Source organism: Eublepharis macularius, chromosome 8 (assembly GCF_028583425.1).
Source record: "Eublepharis macularius isolate TG4126 chromosome 8, MPM_Emac_v1.0, whole genome shotgun sequence".
Classification (NCBI taxonomy): Eukaryota; Metazoa; Chordata; class Lepidosauria; order Squamata; family Eublepharidae; genus Eublepharis; species Eublepharis macularius.
The window spans coordinates 76,581,381-76,602,976 of NC_072797.1; the positions used below are offsets into that span (position 1 = coordinate 76,581,381).

At 45.7% G+C, this 21,596-nt stretch overlaps 1 protein-coding gene across 1 annotated transcript in view; it reads left to right on the forward strand.

Annotated features, from left to right (window-relative positions):
• Window positions 1-1,643: 1,643 nt before the first annotated feature.
• The window catches only part of SNX24 (sorting nexin 24), a 106,698-nt gene continuing 86,745 nt past the window's right edge, over window positions 1,644-21,596 (forward strand). Inside the window, exon 1 of the mRNA XM_054986496.1 lies at window positions 1,644-1,891. Within this exon, the coding sequence (XP_054842471.1) occupies window positions 1,832-1,891 (60 nt within the window). The 5' untranslated portion in view covers window positions 1,644-1,831. The remainder of the gene's footprint in view (window positions 1,892-21,596) is intronic.

Below are 21,596 nucleotides of genomic sequence, written 5' to 3' on the forward strand. Positions count from 1 at the left end.
CTGATTCTAGAGCTGTTTTTTCAAAATGTTCCATGTAGAAGTTTGCTATAACTGGGCTGAGAGGGCTCCCCATGGCCACCCCATCCATCTGTTCATAGAATTCATTATCCCATTGGAAGTAACTGGTTGTCAGACAATGATGGAATAAGGCTGTTACATCCTCTGGGAAAATCTGATTAATAAGTGCAGGAACTACAATGTAATAAGTGCAGGAACTACAATGCCAAGACCATGGCAATACAGCCCGGAAAACCCACAACAACCATTGTTCTCTGGCCGTGAAAGCCTTCGACAATACATAAGGTTCTCTGCTCTGTGGGAAAGTATTCTATTTGAAAGGATGTATAGTCTGATTCTGAAAGGGTATCACTTCAACTGCAAATCCTTTGAGGAATAATAATAATGCCAAAATTGGAGTAAATTGCATAGAGGTCATGGGGTAGAGTGGCATAAAATACTAATCCTCCCCCCTCTATTTATAAACGGTGGTGCTCTGAAAAGACTCGGCAACAGGACTGCTGTAAACATTCATAATGATATTTCAAACAACTTATAAAAAACAGTTTTGGAAATGACTAGTACACAATGTGGCAGTGGAGCATTGTCAATTTCAGTTTGGGAAATTCCTGGAGATTTGGAGGGAGTGCCTGTGGAGGAGTGGAAATTTGGAGAGGGAAGGCAGCATAGCACTCATATGCCATAGCATAGACCCTCTAGAGCTGTCATGTCCTCTAAACTCATTGATAATCTGTAAATCAGTAGTAATTCCATGAGGACGCTCGACCCCACCTAGAGGTTGACAGCAGCCCTAGTTGTCCCTCATTTTTCTCAAGTATTAACTAGTTGTTGATGATTGTATTTCATTTGCACTGTGTAATCCACCTTGGATCTCTGAGAAAGGTGTACTACAAATAAAATTTAAATTCACTGTGATATGAATAGAAGCAAGAACTGGATACCAGAACTGCATGACTTGAAGCTGTTTGAACTTTTTAAAAAAAGATTATGCTTTCTTACATTTGAAGATGAAAAATACTTGAATTTGTATTTAGCAGAAGTGCTAAGAGAGTCTCTGTTCCATGAAGTCAACCCCTTGTGCCGCCTTTTGGACTTGGAGCTGGAGTTTACAGGGCACTAGGGAAATACAGCAGCTGATAGCAGCGCCAAGAGCAAAACGCTGACTGCTGTCTACTGAAGTCAGCCGGAAACCGGGTCCAAGGCTGTTTCTGCTAACAGCGCAGCAAATGGTTCGCCGCCACTATGAACAAGCCAGGGTTCAACAGCGGCGTAAAAGGCGGTGTCGCCTGGACGGTTCTGTTAACGATTTCGAAAACGCCTGCCAAGAAAGTGAGGCGGGCCACATTATTATGGAAGAAGATTCTACTGCCAAACTGGAGCGCCACAGTGAATGCGGGAAACGTTAACGTTGGCGGCAATACATTGTGGTCCTGCTACGTATCCTTACTAACGGTCCCCCCTCTCCTGCTTGTGGCAAAAGGCCAAGTCCTGCGCAGAAGGGAGGCTGCCGCCGTCCCTCCTCCGCCTGCGTCCCCTCCCTTTCCTCCGTCCCACGTCGTTCCCGGCTCTGCGCCCCCCTCCCCGCCCTTTCCAAGGCTCTGGAGCCAGAATCACGTGGGGGGCGGCTGTTCCCATAGAGATAGGAAAAGGTTGGTTGCCGCCAGTCACATGATTTGCACTTGTAGATGGCTCCTTCTGCAAGGCTGCGAGCTACTTGGGGGCCGTAGAGCCCCCCCGGCCGCACCCCCGCCCGCCTTTGCGCCCTCCTGTTGTGGCGCTTCCCGCCGGAGTACGCGCTGGCGCTGATCCCGCTATGGAGGTTTTCATCCCCTCGTTTCGCTATGAGGAGAGCGAGTTGGAGAGAGGCTATACGGTGAGTGGGGGGCTATGTGAGCTCCCCGTCCTCCCCCCTTTTGTGGAGGGGCGAGGGAGAGGAGGGTGTTGTTCGGGAGGAAGCGTTGCCTGCCTGCTCCAGGTGCTGAAGGGGCAGAGCGAGAAGGCTGTGCCCGAACGACAAAGTAAATGCAAGTCATTCCGTAGTGAACGAGGGTGCTAGCAATCCGAGCTGCCTGGCCTGAGAGGCGGAGCAAGGGGACGAGGGTGCCAGGGAAGGGTGCCGGTGCCTTCTTTTGGGGGAAGCTGGCAACTGCCCATCTCTGGCCTCTTGTTGAGGACTCGGAGTCGGGTCGCTGACGAGGCGTTCTAGCAATCGCGGGTCAGTTCTTGCCCCTGGGCTTGGTGGAATGTTTACGAATCATACTGAATGCCGGGTTATCTGTGAGCAAGAGGAAAAGATCCATTTCAAGAGAAGGTACTTACTTAGAGGGGCCTGGTGGCATGCTCTTTCATGCTTCCTCATCTGCCCTGGGGGCATCTGGTTGGCCACTGCGTGAAACAGGACAGTGGACTCGGGGGATCCTTGGTCTGATCCAGCACAGCTGCATATGTGGGAGTGCTAACTAAAATACATTTTGGCTGTATGTTTGTGATGGTTTGTCTGTACTGAAGTGTTCTGGGTTTTGTCACTGTCTTTGAAATGTAGCAAGATTGGCAGTGGGTTGTCCTGATTACTTCTACTGTATGACATTTTAAGAAGGCAGAAATTAACTGAGAAAGTGGCACATTCAGTGAAGAAAGTAAGTTGCTAATTACATTGCATGTCAGCTAAAGAAAGCTGAAATTAATTTCTTGTTGGCTATTTTCTCTCTTATGAACATAAACCAGTATCTTCAAACAAAGCTCTGTCCTGGATGCCCACAACTTTGGGGCCTTCTTTATTGTGGATCCCAGTGACAGAACCCTCTCACCAGGCTCTGTCTTTCAGGCACTGACTTTCTCAGGTCTATTGTCAGCATTAAAATGGAATTTTGTTGTTGTTGTAGCATGCACTTCTCTTTTATTCTTTTAATCATGTTTTAATCACTCTGGTTGTCTTCTTGGTGTTTTAAATAGTACAAGGACTTGTCTTGGATATCAGTCTCTGTTTGAAAGGTGGAACATCACCTTTCAAGGCCAAAATAACAAAGAGGAATAACAGTTTAGTATCACTGAAAAATAAAGTTATAAAGTGGTGACAGCTGTTGCTGTGAGCAAGATAGTGGTAAGCAATGGAGTCCCCAAAAGTCCTGCGTAGTTTATAAGATACAGCAGGGAAAGCAGAAGCACTTTGCAAAATTTAGGGTCTGCACATTTCACCTGCAAAGGGATTCATGAACTCCAAATGACATCTGTCTCTCTGATCTCACCAAAGATGAAGTGTTCATGTCTGACATCACATATTATAGAAGAAGATGGGAAAGCAGGAGTTTGCTTGCTTGCTTTGTTACCCAAATAGTCTACATGTATCTGCTTCTCAACTATTGGCACATCCCCTGTTTCAGTGTGTCATCCTATTACATCCTGCCTATGTATACCAGGATCTCAGATCTGGGCAAAGCCTCATACCAGAGTGGGGAGGTTCCCAAAAACAAGCAGGCAGAAGACAGAACAAAATTAAAATATTTATTGAGAAACTAATAGTACACAAGAATCCAAACACACCTACAAATACACACACAGAGTAAAAATGCTAAACCTAACATCTAAACAATAAACAAAAGAGGAAATGAAAGCATATGACCTGCCCTGCAGAGGGTGGAAATCCTGTAGAGTCCAGATGTGGACAGCATAAGAGTAGAGTGTAGAGACAGAGACAGCTCATGTCTCCTGTGATCCTGTGCCACACAGGGGCAGTAGCTGGGAAAACTGCTGCAGTGTGTTGGAGATTTGGGGGTCAGTATTTATAATACAAATGTTCATGATCTGGAATGTGCTAGTCATAGTCAATGATAAGTGCACAAAAGACTGGAAGTGACAGGTGGCTGTCTCAGGGAGGATGATGGATAAGCCTGAATACTTACTAGATCCTGTCCTGCATTAAAGCTATCAGAAAACCTAATTCTAGAGACTCACCCAAGTTTAAAGTGGGGAGGAGGCTGATATTGAAAAGAGTTTTCCTGGTTTGCATAAAAGTTGAAAATGCTTCCTGGAGGAAGTTTGGAGAAACACAGCCCTCAGGCTGGGTGAATAACAAGATTAAATAATGGGTAGAAATCTTCCTCTACACTCACTAAGATGAGGAGAACTAGCTGGGGTCAGTCCAGTGCTCATTGACTTGGAGAACTGGGTCATTCATTAGGGCCAAATTGTTCAGGGAGGAGGCTGCAAAGTCCTTGGGAAGAATGGCCTTTGGGTTTAATCATCCTGAGGTGTGCTTTAGGGAGGGGTGAGTCTACATTCCATTGTTGCTTAACAGCTCAACACCTTGCCCTCAGCATGGCTCATTGCCACTGCTGTTATCTTAACTTTAGCAGGACACAGACTCTATTTTCTAGCCTTATGCCCATGTTAGAACCAAGATGGAAAATCAAATTAGTGGTCCCCATGTTCTAGGGGGACCACTTTTTACATCTTTATTACATCTTTATTAGTACACAAGCTGACTTTGAGATCTGAGTGGTATATCTAGACTTCTCTTTGGAGTATGTGGGAGCTCTTATGGTTTAACATTTGTCTTTACTTTTAAAGAAGGTTTCGCTAGATCTCTTTCTCTTGACATCACGTTTTCTATGAGCATGACATTTTTGTATTTAGTCATTAGAGCATCCCCACCCACAACCCAAGTGCAAATTCATGATCTCTGAACTAGGCCAGAATCGGAATGGGAGTTGGGAAATGGAAGATTTGGTTTGGCTGGGGAATAGTTCCCTAAAGCAAGCACCTTTCCTATAGACTAGTTTTAGCTTTTATGAGTGAGTAGAGACCAGTTCAAAAGAGGTGGTATGTGAGGCAGTGATTATGTAGCGAGAAAGATAGGTGGAATCACAAACTATAATCAGGTCTCAAAATACTTGGGACTTTTCCCTTAAACAGAGTATTTATCCAATGCCTCCACTCTCCTGGCTGATGAACTTTGGCTAAGGCCAAAGACTTTTCAAGACTAGTCCACATTTCTTTCTTTCTTTCTTTCTTTCTTTCTTTCTTTCTTTCTTTCTTTCTTTCTTTCTTTCTTTCTTTCTTTCTTTCTTTCTTTCTTTTCCCATCCCACATCTCATGAGCATTCCATTTGAATCTGATCTCCCATTCACAAGTATCCCTCTTCAGTATCAATATAACAAAAGACCAAGTTTCAGATATGTGGCTTGTTGTAAACCAGCAATTACACTTTAGAGAAATTGTATCTCCTTTTGAATTAGACCATGAGATTATGTTTAGGCATCCCTTTTAAGTGACACTGCATGTTCATACAGATTTTTTTTTCTTCATTTAATACCAGTCAACAGTTAAAACTTTTTGTTGCCACTTTAAATTGATGACAGGATCTCCAAACTATTGAGTCTCTGCTTATAAATGCAACAGTTGTTCATAATTTGGCAATGAATGACCTTTAAATGTAGACGTTTTGTGAAGATATCCTTGGGGAACAATTTAACTTCTAAATGACACCCATAAGCACTTGTTATCATTTAAATATGCTTCTTTTGTCAATAACAGAATAGCAAATACTAGTTAGATTTCTAATGTTGATTCAGGCCCTTGGACGCCAACTGAATAAATTTGCATGCACTTGATTTATATTGACCCAAAAATGGTCCGTTGTCACGTTACAGGTCAAGGTGACACATGTTTAAATGAGCTGAGGAGCAAAGGTCGTATTTGACTGATGGTATGCTTATAGTATTCTTAATTAAAGGTTTGAATACCAGCCATTCATTCCTTTTGGAAGTAGGAGAATTTATGGGGGTAAGATTAGATGTCAAAGATTTTTGTTTCAAGATAATAGTCTTTCTTGCTTATAAAATCATTAATTATAATTCTTTATGTTAGTAAATTGGGAGTCTCTCTGCACAAGGTATCTGACATGTGTTCTTCACGTGTCAAGAGATGCAATGTTAACTGGGAATTGTAGTTATGAAATACAGCCAATGGAGGTCGCTCCAGATGGGACGGTTTCTCTCACAGCTCTCCGCTGCCTCTGGCGTCTCCCCTTCTGGAGCCTTTGCCCTGCCAGGGCTCAGTTAATTCAAAGTTTTAAAACAGCAAGGGTGGCCGGGTAAAAGCTCTGGAAGGGGAGACAATCCAGCATGCCATAGGTGGCAGAGGGCTATGAGAGAATCTGTCCCCTCCGGAGCGATCTCCGCTGGCCCTGTCTTTCAAAACTACACTTCCCAGCTAACATTGCATCTCCTGACACTTGATGAATGTGCACCCAGGCGTCTTGTTTAGAGAGATTCATAGTCTCTAACTTCCTTTTAAGTCTGCTCTATCAAGTGGTGGTCCACACCATGGCAGCTGAAAGGGTATCCTGTTGCAGGATGGGAATAAGTTTACTTGCTGTTTGTTAATGTTCTAATCCTGTCCCCTTTTACCTGTGGCAAATCAGGCAGATCTCCTGCACAGTTATGTCCAATTTTACAAGATACTTCCTTTGAATATAATCTAACATTTGTACTTTGCCTTCTTGACTTTAATGTGCAGTAGCAAGAGATGAGCATTTTAAGGTAGCAGTGTAATCACAAAGCATTTCCCCCTCTCTCTTGCTTCATTACTGTGAGCTGGTCTGACAATTCAGACCTGTGAGCTGGTGTGACAATTCAGTAGCTTGTAGGACACTGTGAAAACAAAAATTAGTTTGATGTGTTAGGAAAGATGAACAATGGAATAAGAGGATTCTTTACATGCTGGAATATTTTGGAAGTTTCTATACAGAATATTTATGTATTTTTTCAGTTATAGGGTCAATCCCCTTTAAGGGATTACCACATTCAGGCATAGCCTGACTGAAAGCTCCACTTCCTGTACTGCATTTTTAGCACTGATCATTCATAAATGAGAGCCTACTGTTGAAATTTTGGAAGTTTGTACCAGTAATCTTTCTTCTTTGATGTGTAAGCATATCTATAGTTCTTTGCGTGTTTGTTATGCATGCGTGCTGGAACTTGGCCAATCAGAAAATTGCATAATAGAAGTAAAAGGGGTGGTTTTTTAATATGGTGGGATGTTATTCTGCCTATTCTCAAACTGAAAGGGCTAATTGTGTGAAACTATTCTTTCAGAAAGGCTGGGAGAGACTAGTGGTGCAATCGTAAGCAGGGTTACACCATTTTAAGTCAACTGAAATCCATGAATTTAGAACTCTGCTTAGGACTGCACTGTAAGAGAACATATGATACATTCCCAGACTCTCCCACTAAGGATTCAGCACTGTTGTTGATGCATTTTGAAATCTGAATATATGGAAATAGATGGGCATACTAGCTTGTGCAATGGGGTGGCAGTATATAGATCATGAGCTAGAAAGGATTAGTAGAAGGCCTAATGTAATGGGGCAGTTGTATTTATGTCCCAAAAGCTGGACCCTGATCAGATAGGATTATTTGATGTTGTGGTGCCAAACACAAATCTATATGACTCCCCCTAAGTCTATCCTCAGTCCTTTGTACCATTTTTGATGAAAATCTGTTAAAATTAATCTAAGCTCACAGCTCACACAGACTGAGCTGGTGGCGTAACACTATTCAGGACTGGGGCAATGGGATTCCAAATTGGATATTTCTGGTAACATATACTAAAATTTTGGGTCATATTTCTCATCTCCTTGACAGTATTCTTGTATCTGCAAATTAAGGGTTTTTCCTGCCTTCCACCCAATTTAGGGTCCCCAAGGCAGTGAACAATCGAAACATCAAAAAACAGTGTTTAAAATACAGATACATACATATTTATGCTGTCTCACCAAACCCCCGTTAAGCAGGGTCTTGGGGAACTGCTTCAGTAACCCCCTCCACCTCCGGGGTATTAATTATGTGTTCCCTTTGCTTGGGCTGTCCCCCCCACCCGCCCCCAGTTACCCAGGATTTCCATTCAGTAGCATGTAGTGAATGGTCAGGGTGTGGTGGGTTATGAATTAGGCAGTACTCTTAAGTAAACAACTTTATTTCTAGAAGGCACATACTCTAGTGTAGTCCAGCATGCAGTCTAATAACATAAAAGAAACATGGAAAGGTTACTAACTAAGAGAGTCTTAGAAGTCCTATGCATTGGGCTCCCAGGCAGGAGCTAATGGGTGGGTGCATAGCTTCACACTCAGGTTGTATACACACATTCACATATGTATGCACACACCCACTGAATCAGCCCCCTTTTCAAGGTTTCCTCTACATCTACCAAAGAGATATTAACCAAAGCAGGCTTGGGGTTCTAGAACCCAAAGCCTGCCAGAACCACTTGCCCATTAGTGATGCATTAGCACATCAAGGAGATAAAGTTGTTTTCCCACTAGGTCATAAAGGAAAGCCTGGGACGCTCCAGTGGGTTACTTTATCACAATAAAACATCAGCTCTATCTCCCCATCTGTCTACTCGCTCCTAATTCCATTACAGGACCAATCAGAGTTAGTGATGAAACACCAAACAAACAACAGAGTCTTCATCTAGTGGTGGTAGACAAGAATAGAGGGAGACAGACTAATCTCCCTGAGGATGGAGGGAGTTCCAGGGTTTTGGTACCACAACCAAGAAGGTCCTTTCTCATGTTGCCTTCCTTTCCTCAGATGACAGGGGCACTCAGAGGAGAGCCTCTGATTACTGACATGATCTTGTAGGTTCGTAGAGGAGTAGGCAATCCTTAAAGTGTGCTGACTCCAAGCCTTATAGGGCTTTAAAGGTCAATTCCTGAACCTTGAATGGTATGGATGGAAGTACGTGTTTATATGTCTCATATAAAATTCAGCATTTGGTTGGATTTCTGTGATGGAACTGCCAATCCTAGATGTGTAGCTTTGATGCTAAAATGTGGGACACCACTTGGACACCGCTAGCTAGCTCATAGGTGAGACAAAAATAATGTAGTTGTTACAGCTTGTCTTAGTTTGTATATGGAATGCTGTTTAAATCTGAAAAAAGATTTATGTTATTTGTAGTCCATCTTTTTCACTGAGACTCAAGGTAGCTTACATAGTATAAATCAAAAACAGTCAACAGGATGGGGAATTCAGTAAACAACACAATAGGATTTGGATTCCAGAAATCTGAGAAAGAAGCAGAAATCTAAAATAGAACTGAAACAAACCTGAAACAAAGCATAAGTATGTAAACATGACATGTGAAACTGCAGAAATTACATAGTGGGAGCATGTTTACAACAACCTACAGAATACAGTAGTATAGTCCTAGCCTTCGCCAAAGCATCTTTCTGGACCATTTCATGCAATGCAGCCTTATTACCTGTGTAAAAAAGCCCTCCTGATTACTTTTGCTTTCTTTATTACCTTTTTCCTGGGAATGTTCTCAGTTTGGATGGAGAGGCATGTTTTGAAGTTTTGCTCTTCCTGGCACAATTCAAATTGAGACCATAGTGAACGGAGAGAGGCGGCTTGCCCATTGCATTCTTCTATTTGTCTCATTGTGAAAATGAAAGTTGTGGCTCATATAGCCCCGAATTGGAGCAAATAGCACCCCCAGGCTGTTTCAGCTTGGGAAAACAGCATGGGGAGAAAAGTTTGAGTCCCCTCCCTGTGCATACCATCCAGATCTAGCCAGAGCACACGTGGAAAGCATTGAAATTCAGATTACCTGTCATGGCCAGAAGAAGGCCAGAGTGGGGTCAAGAGCAAAACACAATTCTGGAGGGCAAAAGCCTCACTTCCCAGGGACCACCAGTCCCTCTTGACTAACCTTTACAGACCGAGGAACAAAGTCTTCAGTTTTTTACTGGAGAAATTTACTGGAAAGTTGTTTAAAACGTTCTTTAGTCTGATGCATTTGATTGTTGAATTGAGGCACAGTTGACAATTATGGAAACAGGGTGGGTTACATAATTCCATGGCGCGCACACACACACATACACCCTACAGTGGAAAATAATGCTTATTTTAAGAAAAGAACTAAGCTACATAGCTGTAGTAGAATTCTAATATAGTCCCAAATTTTTTTAAAAAATTCTAAAGTGCATCCTCAGTCTTCTCTGCCTCTTCTCTTTATTATTTTTTAGCACTATATCTCATGGTATTTTGGCAAGAAGGGTCCTCCAGACCTCTTTATAGGCTAATGAAAAGATTTGTAGGACCCTTCTAGCCAGGATGCCATGCAACATAATGCAGAAGTGGATGGGCTCATTTCACATGATGGAACTCTTTATTTTCCAGCATATATATTGTCTACTTTGTTTATTTCAAATAGAATTGTACTGAACTTCAATTGACTGGATTTTCTGTAAATCAGAATAATTCAGAAGTTGTAAATAGAGAACTGAGACTTAAAATAGTACTCCTACAAACACATCAACTTTCAATAAAATTCACACCCAGAGTTGGTTTTAAATCAGCATTATTATGATTTCAAGGCAGACAATTGCTGTGTTCAGGCAATAGTTTTGATAAATAAATTTCCGTTTGTTGTTACCACAGCATTAGCCTTGTATTGATCCAATAAAAACAGTTTTACAAAGTACTAGCTAGAGGTGGCCGGAAGGAGCTCCGTAGAAAAGGCCTTCTTCCTCATTCTTAACTGCAGCTGCTTTCCCTGCCAGCCCCATGCAATAAATGGAGTACTGAAACTGTCCATATATCAGAAACAGCTTCTGGTCAAGTCTATTCCCTTGATAAGGAGAAGAAAGATATACAAAGTGAAGGTTCTTAGACGTAAGAACTTCAACTTTGTAAAAAGGAAAATCAATTAAATACAAAGTTGTTGTTCTTGAGTGTGGTAGCACAGTTTTCTTTTTGTTCTTTTCATAAGACTGCCATCATAATTGAAAACACTATTTTAAAAGCACAGTGGGGTCTGGAGTTCCCCCAGAATTATTAATCCCATAGAGAAAATGGCAGTTTTGGAGGGCAGACTCTGACAACAACTCCTTGCTGAGTTCCTTCCCTCCCCCAAAATCAACCTTCCATGGGCTCTGCCCTCAAATCTGCTGGAATTTTCCAATTTGGAGATGGCAACCCTAATGGTTAGTGTTAAGGGTATGGAGAACTGTTGTTAAAAAAAAGATGTTTGGTCATGAAGCAACATCAAAATAGCCATGTAGAATCTGTCATAACCCGCTCTAACCCATTCAGTAACTCTGACTCAGAATCCCCAGAGGAGAAGCTGAAGGAGCCAGGATCAGCAACTTTGGAGACCAGAGGGACCAGGAAGGGACCAGCACTGCAGAAGCCCCTGTGTACATCTCATCAGTGCCAGAGGAACCCTGTCAGAGCCTGTGAGGGAAACTTGCCATCAGCCCCTGAGACTGTCACCAGGTTTCTGCCAGGCAGGACTCAAACCTGAGCCTGTAGTCCCCCAGGTTCCTCTCCCAGTTTGCAGGAATGCTGATGGCAGAAGGCCCAGGCTGAGGTGGCAGACTGGCTGCATGCAATCCCATGGTAGAGCTAGGTCAGTGCCCTGAAAGTGCTTCCTTGCAGGATCCCAACCAGTATGCAGAGCAGCCTCAGGAACTCCAGCACCTGCCAGCAGTGCAGCTGGGGCCAATACTGTCCCATTCTACTTAAACCAAGATGAAGGAAGGCAGCCTTTCTTGGATCAACCAGGTTGCAAGGCCACAACCTGGAGTGGTAGGTCCAGCTGCAGACCCTGGCTGCTCCTGTGTGCTAGACCCTGCTCCATGAACATCTTCAGGGTAAGTCTTGGCTCATGAGGAGACCCACAGATGCAGTAGCCTGAAACCAGAATAGAATCATTGTGCAGTGGTCAAACATGAAGTGGCTGTGCCTGAATAAGAAGTGGCCACCATTGTTAGGACAACAGAGGCAGGACTTCCCTCTAAGCCATGGCTTTACTGGAGCCCCATTAAAGGTGTCATGGGAGACGGGAGGCTTTCAAGTGAGCTGTTCTTGTCATGACAAAGCTGCTGGGGATCTGAAAGGCAACAGGCCCTTCTTTACTTCAGTGAACAGAAACCAGTGTCTGGTATGAAGGAATTGTGATGTGAGAGTAACAACCATGGTCCAATCTGCTAAGCAGAGTTGGGACCCCCAGCTGAAGTGGCACTGGGGACTTCTCAGAGGACAGGACTATGGCCCGATTTCAACAAGGCTGGTGTGGCAAAGATCTTTTCCGTGGGACTTTGCACAGACTCAGTGTCTTGTTTAAACTGTCCTGCAGTCTGTGTAAAGTAGCTACACATGCATAGTCATGTCAGAGATCCATAGCCCTGGCAAGATATTGTGTTAACATGTAAACTAAACTTACATAGCTTCTTTGCACAACCTGTGGTGTAGCAAAAGGAGCTTCAGCTAAGAATGTGTATGTATGGATAGTTGTTGATTTTTCTCATTTGCAAGGTGGCACCTGCAGAAGGCCCTGTTCAGATAAGCAAAGCTGCCACAGTGGTGCATGGGGAGAGAGGCAGTCCTGTCGATATAAGGGACTAAGGCCATGAAGAGCTTTGTCTGTGATAGCCAAACTTTGAATTGAACCCGGTAACTGATTGGCAACCCGTGGAGTGCTGCAGGATGGGAGTACTATGCATGCTTTACCTAGGTCTTGATAATAAATAAGCTACAGCATTCTGCACCAGTTGGAGTCACTGAATAGACTTTGAGGGGAGACCTATGTAGACTGTAGTAGTAGCATTACAGTAGTCTAGTTTCAGTGTTACTGTGGCATGGACCCAGGTGGCCAGATCAGACATGTCAAAGTAGAAAGCCATCTTCTGTGCTAGAGTGAGTTGGAAGAAGACATTTTTGCAGCTATGTTAACTTGTTTCTATAGCAGTAATTCTGGATCAAGTATAGTCCCTAGGCTCTTAACCAAGTCTGCAAGGGTCAGCTGAATCCCATCAAAAGTGGGGAGCACAGTATACTTCAAAATTTCCACCGTTCCAGCCAGCATCACTTCCACCATGTCTGAGTTCAGTTTCATTTTGTTCACTTTCCATAGTTTTCCAGGAGATTAGGAGCACCCCTCTTTCCTTTGGCACTTTCCCAACAAAAATATCACATGACCAGGAGGAGGGGGTACTATTCTCTCAGTTCTTTTTTTACCAGTGCAGAGAGAGGATCTTCATTGCTGTTCTCTGCTTTTCCCTCACCTCATCCTTCAGGTTGACGGGAATTTATTTTAAAAGTTTTTAATCCTCGATGGACATTCTATTTAAGAATATAACTACATTTAAAGAAGAGAAGTTTCTTTCCCTTCGTTGTTCTGGCTCAAGAGACGCCTCCCTGACACTCCTGACTCCCTTGATTACCAAGGGGGGTTCTGAGGTGTGGCCTGGCAGAACCTCCCCACAATGGCTCTTCTCCAAGGCTGTGGCTTTATGCCAGCCTGTTTGCTTCCATGGCACCCTTGAATACCAAGAGCTAAGTCCAGAGGTGTGGCCTGTCAGAGCTTCCTCACAATGGCATATCCTTCAAGGCTGCAGTGGTGCAGCACCAGCTTGATTAAAGGCACCTGCCCCCTCAGTTCTGAGGGGAGAAGCCTAGAAATGTTGCCTGACAGAGCCCTCGGTTCATCTACGGTCTTCCTGTGCAGTCCCACATGGGACTGCGCACGCGCAGGCCTGCCGATACCGGAGATTTTTATAGCTCTAAACCACTAGGGGGCGCTCCAGCCTCCAATCGCGCACGCGCGGCCGCTTTCCCGCCGAAACGGCTCCTAGGAGGCGGAGCGCCCCTCACATACCCTCAGTTTCTCTTTCGCCGCCGATCGTTGAGGTTCTTGCTCTTCCTTCGTCGCGATGGCTGAGACGGCCTTGTTCAAGCGTTGTGAGACCTGTAACCGCAAAATGACAAGGTCGGATGGCCATTCTATTTGTCTTTACTGTCTTGGAGAAACGCACAATGTTCAGGCGTGTAAACATTGCTGTGCGTTTACCTCCAAGGCTCGGGCCGAGCGGGCGGATCGATTGCATGCCTCCCTCTGGCAGCGGGCAATGTCGGTAGAAGATCCTCCGCCGAAGTCCTCTTCTGCACCGGCTGCGCCTTCCCGTCCTCTCTCGGAGAAGTCGGTTGCTAGAACTCCGCGTTCCAATCCGTCCCCGAGTCGTTCGGCCCCGGCTCGGAGTTCGTCGGAACCGACAGCTTCGGCTCCGGGAACCGTTCGGAGTCGACCTCCTTCAACTTCGTCGGCTGTCTGTACTCCACCTACCCGTGAGGTCAGCGGTGACAGGGCTACCTCGGGTCCGAAGACGATCCCACCGGCTCCCCGAGAGATATCGGATCCGAGGGCTTCGGATCCGACTTCGAAGTCACCTACCAGAACCGAACCTGAAAAGAAGAAGAAGAAGCGTAAACATTCCAGCAAACATGATAGGGCAGTGTTGGAGACCCTGCTTACCTCTTCGTCCTCGGTTCCGACCGGTCCTACCCCGGCTCCGTCGGAGAGACGCGATGAGTCCGCTGTCCGCCTGCCTTCCAAGACTCCTCCGCCGGAGGCGATCCAGGAGGTGGATGTGGTTCCGTTCGACAGGCCCCCTACACCATCGGGTCGGCCTCGATCGACGTCGTTTGAATCGGGCTCGATTCGTTCCACTGGGAGCCGACAAGCCCGCTCCTTTGACCGGAGTTCCCGCCGTTCTTATCGAAGCCGGTCTAGAGGTAGTCGGGGCCGGGACGATCCAGGTACCCGCTCTTATACTAGAGAAGACTCATACTTCTCGGACCACCGTTATCGGAGGATCTCTCTGTCGCCGTCACCCAGAGCCGGTTCCTATGCTGGTCGTGATTATACACCCCGTCCCTCGGAGGTGGTGTCTCCTCGGAGCCGAGCTCGGTACAGTGAATCCCCGTTGTCGGACTCTCCGGAGAGAGAAATTGGGCCCTCGGAGGAGGCTTCCCCAACCGATGATTTCCGAGCCTATAATGAGATTCTTCAGAGAATGGCCAAGGCTCTGGATTTGGAGGTCACGTCGACTGAATCCAAATTTACCGACAAGATTCTACAGCATATCTATTCGGGGTCCACTCCCTCGATTGCTTTCCCCCTTATTGAAGGGTTTGCTGATATGTGGAAAAAACTTCAGTCGAGACCGGCATCAGCTACCGCTACTAACAGAAAGGTGGAGAGCCTTTACAAGACCAAGGACGATGTGCATTCCTTTCTAGCAGTGCATCCACCTCCGTCGTCACTTGTGACTGAGGAAATGCAGGCTCGTTCTCGCCAGGGTTCCTCTTCAGCTCCAGCTGACAAGGACAGCAGAAAGATTGACAGTATGGGTAGAAAGCTGTATACCTCTGCCACGTTTGGCATTAAGGTGGCTAATTATGCAGCCATGATGTCGGCATACCAATTATTTTTGTGGAAAAAGGTGGCTTCCTTCCTTCCTAAGATTCCTGAGGAGCAGCGTACTCTCCTTAGGGTCATACAAGAAGAGGCTGTCCGTTTGTCCAGGCATCAAATCAATGCTGGCAGGAGTATGGCGGACACAGCTGCCAGATCTCTTCTCTCCTCTGTGGTCTTGCGCAGGTACGCATGGCTTTGTACAACTGCCCTCCCTGCTGAGACGAGAAATAAGGTGGAGGATTTGCCGTTCGAAGGCACCACGCTGTTCTCGGAAAAGACCGATGAATATCTTTCGAAGAAGAGAACCGACCGCCTGACGGCTCGTTCGTATGGGGTACTACATCAGGCCCCACAGCAATCCTCTCGTCCGTATTACCGTTCCTTCCAGCGTGGCAGACAACATCGTTATCAGCCCTACCAGGGGTACGCGTACCAGCCACACCGACCCTACCAGAGCCCGCAGGCTTCCTTCCCTAGACGGAGGCAGGGCCAGCGTCCTAGGACTGGCTCTCAGCAACATCAACCTAAAGATCAGAGCCAATCACAAAAACAGTTCTGACAATCACAGGGACCTGATCCCTTTTTTGGGGACAGGCTTAGCGCTTTCTGGAGTTCCTGGAATTTGATCTGTTCTGATGTTTGGGTTCTTTCCATAATACAGTTTGGTTATAAAGTTGAATTTGTTGGTTTACCCTACCTGTGTCTCCCTGTTTTTTCTTCGGATGTTCCGCGGTCAGAAATCTTGGGAGAACTCTCAGCTCTTTTACATAAAGGAGCGATAGAGGAGATTCCTGCTGAGTCAGCTGGGTTGGGCTTCTACTCCAACCTGTTCCTAGTGGAGAAAAAAGATGGGGGGCTTAGGCCTATCCTGGACCTCCGGGGCCTAAACAAATTTATACGGATCCGAAAATTTAAGATGGTCACATTGCAGATGGTTTTGACTTTGCTGCCCCCTTTCTCTTGGTTTGCAGTCCTTGATTTAAAGGACGCCTACTTTCATATTTCTATTTTCCCAGACCATAGAAAATTTTTGCGTTTTACCTATGACCATCGTGTTTTCCAATACAGGGTCTTGCCCTTTGGTTTAGCCACTGCCCCCAGAGTATTCACTAAATGTATGGCAGTGGTAGTAGCCCACCTGCGTCTTCAGGGCTGTTGCATTTTTCCGTACTTGGATGACTGGCTTCTAGTGGGTCAGTCTGAGGCGGATGTGTCCAATCAGGTGGCTCTCACCCTGGACTTATGTCTCCGTTTGGGTCTTTTTGTTAATCAAAAAAAGTCTAAGCTGACCCCTGTTCGCTCCATTCAGTTCATAGGGGTGATTTTGGACGGCGTGCGTAATGCAGGTTTCTTGCCTGAAGAGCGCGCCTCTAAGATTAAGAAGCTCATTTCCACCCTTAAGAGGTGTCGTTTTCAGTCTGCTAAGTTTGTTCAGACTTTGTTGGGTTGCATGGCTTCTACGACTGCAGTGGTCCCTTTGGCCAGGCTGTTTATGCGACCTCTCCAATTATGGTTTAATTCAGTTTTTTCCCCGAGTAGTGATTCCCAGAATAGGAGATTGTCAGTCCCTAGACGGGTGGTATCTGCTTTGGACTGGTGGTTAGAGGACTCTAACCTATTTGGAGGGGTGAAATTTGGGCATCGCCAAACCCATTTATCTGTCACGACCGATGCTTCTTTATTTGGTTGGGGGGCTCACTGTGACGGAGCTTATGCTCATGGATTATGGTCTGGGTCAGAACGTAGGGAGCACATTAATGTCCTTGAATTAAGGGCAATCTTTTATGCTCTGATCTCCTTTTCAGATGCGGTCCAGAACAAGTCCGTCCAAGTCCTGACAGACAACACGACGGCGATGTTCTATGTCAACAAGCAAGGGGGCACGGCGTCTGTGGCACTATGCACCGAAGCGATGAGGCTTTGGCAGTGGGCTATAGACCATGCTGTGTGGTTACATGCTGTTCACATCCCGGGAGTAGAGAACTCTATGGCGGATCAGTTGAGCAGGATAAAAGGGGACAACCACGAGTGGTCCCTTCAGGACATGTATCTTGCTCCGATTTTTTCCAGGTGGGGGGATCCGGAGCTGGACCTGTTTGCGACAGCAGAGAATCGCAAGGCCCCATGTTTTTGCTCCAGGGGAGGCGTAGGCCTAGGGTCACGTGGGGACGCATTTCAACTAAGTTGGTCAGGTCCCCTGTGTTATTCCTTCCCCCCGTTCCCGCTGCTAGCCAGGGTGCTCAGCAAGATCCAGAGGGACGGGGCGACAGTCATCCTGGTGGCCCCGTTTTGGCCGAGGCAACCCTGGTTTCACTCCCTCCTGAGTTTGCAGACTCAGTCCATCAGTCTTCCAGTAGTTCCAGACCTTCTGTCCTGCGAGGGGGTGTTTCACCACAACATCGGGAAACTCAGACTGACAGCGTGGCTGATCAGGCCGAGGGTTCCTTTTCTTCAGCAGTAAAGCACGTCTTGCTTAACGCTAGACGTCTGTCTACGAGACAGTCCTATGCTTTGAAGTGGGACAAATTTTCGGCCTGGTGTCGACAGCGGGCCTTGGACCCTTTTTTGGCTCCTCTCTCTGACATATTGGAGTTTTTGTGGGAAGTTAAACAGAAAGGCCTGTCTAATAGTTCAGTTAAGGTTTATTTAGCAGCTATTTCGGCTTTCCATCCTCCTATTGATAAGAAATCTGTGTTCTCCCACTACTCTGCACGTTTGTTTTTACGAGGGTTGAATAATTTGTTTCCCCCCATTCGGGCTCTGATCCCACAATGGTCATTGCCTTTAGTTTTGGCTCGCCTAATGTCCAAACCGTTTGAGCCGTTGGCCTCGTGCCCGTTACGTTTTTTATCCATGAAAGTAGCCTTTTTAGTTGCGGCCACCTCGGCCAGAAGAGTGGGGGAGTTGGCGGCTTTATCTTGCGAACCGCCTTATCTAAAGTTACACCCTGAGAAGGTTGTTCTCCGTACCAAAGTAGAGTTCTTACCTAAGGTGGTGTCTCGTTTTCATCTGTCCCAGGAGCTGATACTGCCAGTTTTCTTTCCAGTTCAGAACTCGGAGGCAGAGAAAGCTCTTCATTCTTTGGACGTCCGCAGAGCTATTCTGTTTTATTTAGATAGGGTTAAGTCTTTTAGGCTTGATTCTAACTTATTTGTTTGTTTTGCGGGGCAGAACAAGGGGAAACGGGCTACGTCCCAGACCATCTCGAGATGGGTGGTCCAGACTATTTTGACTTGTTATTCTACTGCTAACTTACCTTGCCCCTTGGAGGTGCGTGCCCATTCCACCAGGTCCCAGGCGTCGTCTGCGGCTCTTCTCAGAGGTGTTCCTCTTCACGACATCTGTAGAGCGGCAACGTGGGCCTCGGCGGATACCTTCGTGAAACATTATGCGCTGGACATCCTGGATAGAAAGGAGACAGCGGTGGGCACAGCGGTTCTCCATTCCATCTTTGTGTGATGCTTTGGCGTCACCTCCACCCAGGTATTAAGCTTTGTAATCTTCCCATGTGGGACTGCACAGGAAGACCGTAGATGAAAAACAGGTTTTACTTACCATAACTGTTGTTCATCTAGGTCTTCCGTGCAGGCACACATGCCCTCCCTCCTTCCCCGCTAACTCTCTTGGTACTTACCTTGCAGGGGGCGGCGAAAGAGGAACTGAGGGTATGTGAGGGGCGCTCCGCCTCCTAGGAGCCGTTTCGGCGGGAAAGCGGCCGCGCGTGCGCGATTGGAGGCTGGAGCGCCCCCTAGTGGTTTAGAGCTATAAAAATCTCCGGTATCGGCAGGCCTGCGCGTGCGCAGTCCCATGTGTGCCTGCACGGAAGACCTAGATGAACAACAGTTATGGTAAGTAAAACCTGTTTTTCTAGCATTCTTTCCCACAGGCTTTGCTTTCATACCTGCCTGGATAAAGGCTCCGCCCCTCCTTGGCTGTCTCACTCTGAGGAGAAGCACCTGAAGGTGTAGCAAAACAGATCTCTATGTTAGGAGACTGAAAGGCTTTTTTCTAAAGGCTTGCCTGTGACCTTGGGCCTGTCACATTCTCTCAGCCTGGCTTGGTTTGCAGAGTTGTTGTATGGATGGCATGGAAAGGTATAAAATGTTATAGCCACTTTGAGTCCCCTCTGGGGCTGAAAGGTGGGGTTTAGAGAAACTTTTTACAGAACATCTTGTGTTTCTACTCAGAAAAGGTGTCCCAGGACAAGAAGTCTTTGACACACAAACTTTCAAGAGCTGCTGTCAGGGACCCTGCTACAATTTATACTTCATTCCAGTGGTCATAATTATTGTTGTTGATGGCCTGCAGATTAAATAGTACTTCATCTCTTATTGAATCACTGTAGATTGTGAATGCGGTGAATTGTTAGCCTATGTGGGAAGTAGAATCCCCCTGCTGCAATTTTTCTATTAAGTTACTAATCAACAGGTCATTAGGATCATTTTCCGTTCTATTTGAAGGGAGCATGAAACAAGTTTTAACCCCATCCTAGGGCATAAAGGCTATTGGACAAAGTGTTATAAATTGAAGCCATCTCTAATAGCAGATTGCATCTTTATGGAATAAGATAAAAGCCCAGTAACTCCTTAAGGACTTATATTTATTTGTGATGAGCTTTGTGAGTTCAGCTTATTCCTTCAGATATCTGTGTGTTTCACAGCCTATAACTGTAGTGTATGTGATGAGTCTGCTCCTTTAATCTGGGGCTGGACTGCTCTAGTCCATGCTAGGACTTTAAAAAAAAAAAAGGTAGTGGCTGTTACTGTGACTGCACATAGAGACTCTGAATTCTTCAGTTCAGACAGGCCACACTCTTTGGGGAGGAACAGGCTTGCTTTTGAATCCTTTAAATTCATTTGTCTGACCTTATTGATGATTTACTCTACAAGAGAAAGTAAAAATTCTGTGGTCTGCTTCCTAGTCCAGCACTCACAGTTTTCCTAAAATTCTTTTTCAAATCTGATTCAGATTCAGATTACTTTATTACAGCACTTAGCCAGTACATTTACCATAGAAGTTTAAGTGCACATTTTTCAAATCTGTGTTGCTTTATGGCTTAAAAGACCCAAGGTCACTCTCACCTCTCCTGTCAGTGGAGGTAGCCTGTCCTCGCATTTATTCAACTGTTCAGTTCAGTATTCCCTCTGAGATTGAAAAAAGGTGTTATAAGTAGAGATGGGCACGAACAGAAAAAAATGAACATGATGTTCATTGTTCGTTGCCATCCACGAACAGGGACTCAAAAACAACCACGAACATGAGCCTGTTCATGAACATGTTAGTGGTTGGCTTTTCGTGGGGGCCGGCAGGCTCTCCTCCAGCCATCATCCGAGTCAAAATCCCAGAAACCTGACCTGAGCAGGCACCAGGAAAGGTACCAATAATAAATAATCGCTTGGCCCCAGAGCCTGGCAGCAGCCCTGGAACTTGAAGGGGTAGATCCCTACCGCACCACTTCCAGAAACCTTACCTGGGCAGGCACCAGGAAAGGTACCAATAATAAATAATAGCTTGGCCCCAGAGCCTGGCAGCAGCCCTGGAACTTGAAGGGGTAGATCCCTATCCCACCACACACAAAGAAAATTCAAGCTCCAGTGCACTCTCTCTATCAAAAAGCCAACAGCAACTCTCTCCCTCTCCACTGTCTGCAAACTAAGCCAAAGCTGGGAGCCCCCCTCCCCCCTACTCTTTGCTCCCTTATAACAAATTTGGAGCTCTGCACTTGAAAGGAAGACCTGCCTATCAAGCTAAATTGGGCTTAGATTGGGGTTTCCAGGGCAACAGCAGGAGTTCAGACAGAGTTCAGACAATCCCTGCCTATGTTGCCAAGGGAATTGATTGCAGGTGCCAGACTGTCTGTCTTGACGAACAGCAATGAACGAGGCTTGCAATGACCACCTGTTCATTTAGAATGGGGCCTCACGAACAGCTTATTCGCGAACAGCAGTTTGAGCTGTTTGTGGCTTTTTTTGTTCGTATTGCTGTTCGTGCCCATCTCTAGTTAAAAGTGTTCCTTATTTAAGGAGGACAGATAGAAATGCCTATTTTACATCCAGGTCACCTAATTTTGTGTATTGCAGTCTTTACAGTTGTGCTTGGCTGTCTTAGTCACAAATCTCTCTATTGCTCCTACAGAGAGTCTCTACTAGCAGCAGAATTCCAATAAATTTGATGTTTATAAAATGCACAACAAATAGGGTATCCTACTTGAAGCTGCAATACAGATTTTTCCTTTAATCTGTTGATGGTTGGTTACAGACTCTTTCTAGGACAACCCCCTGTTTTTGTCCTACTAGTTGGAAAAGAATTCCTGT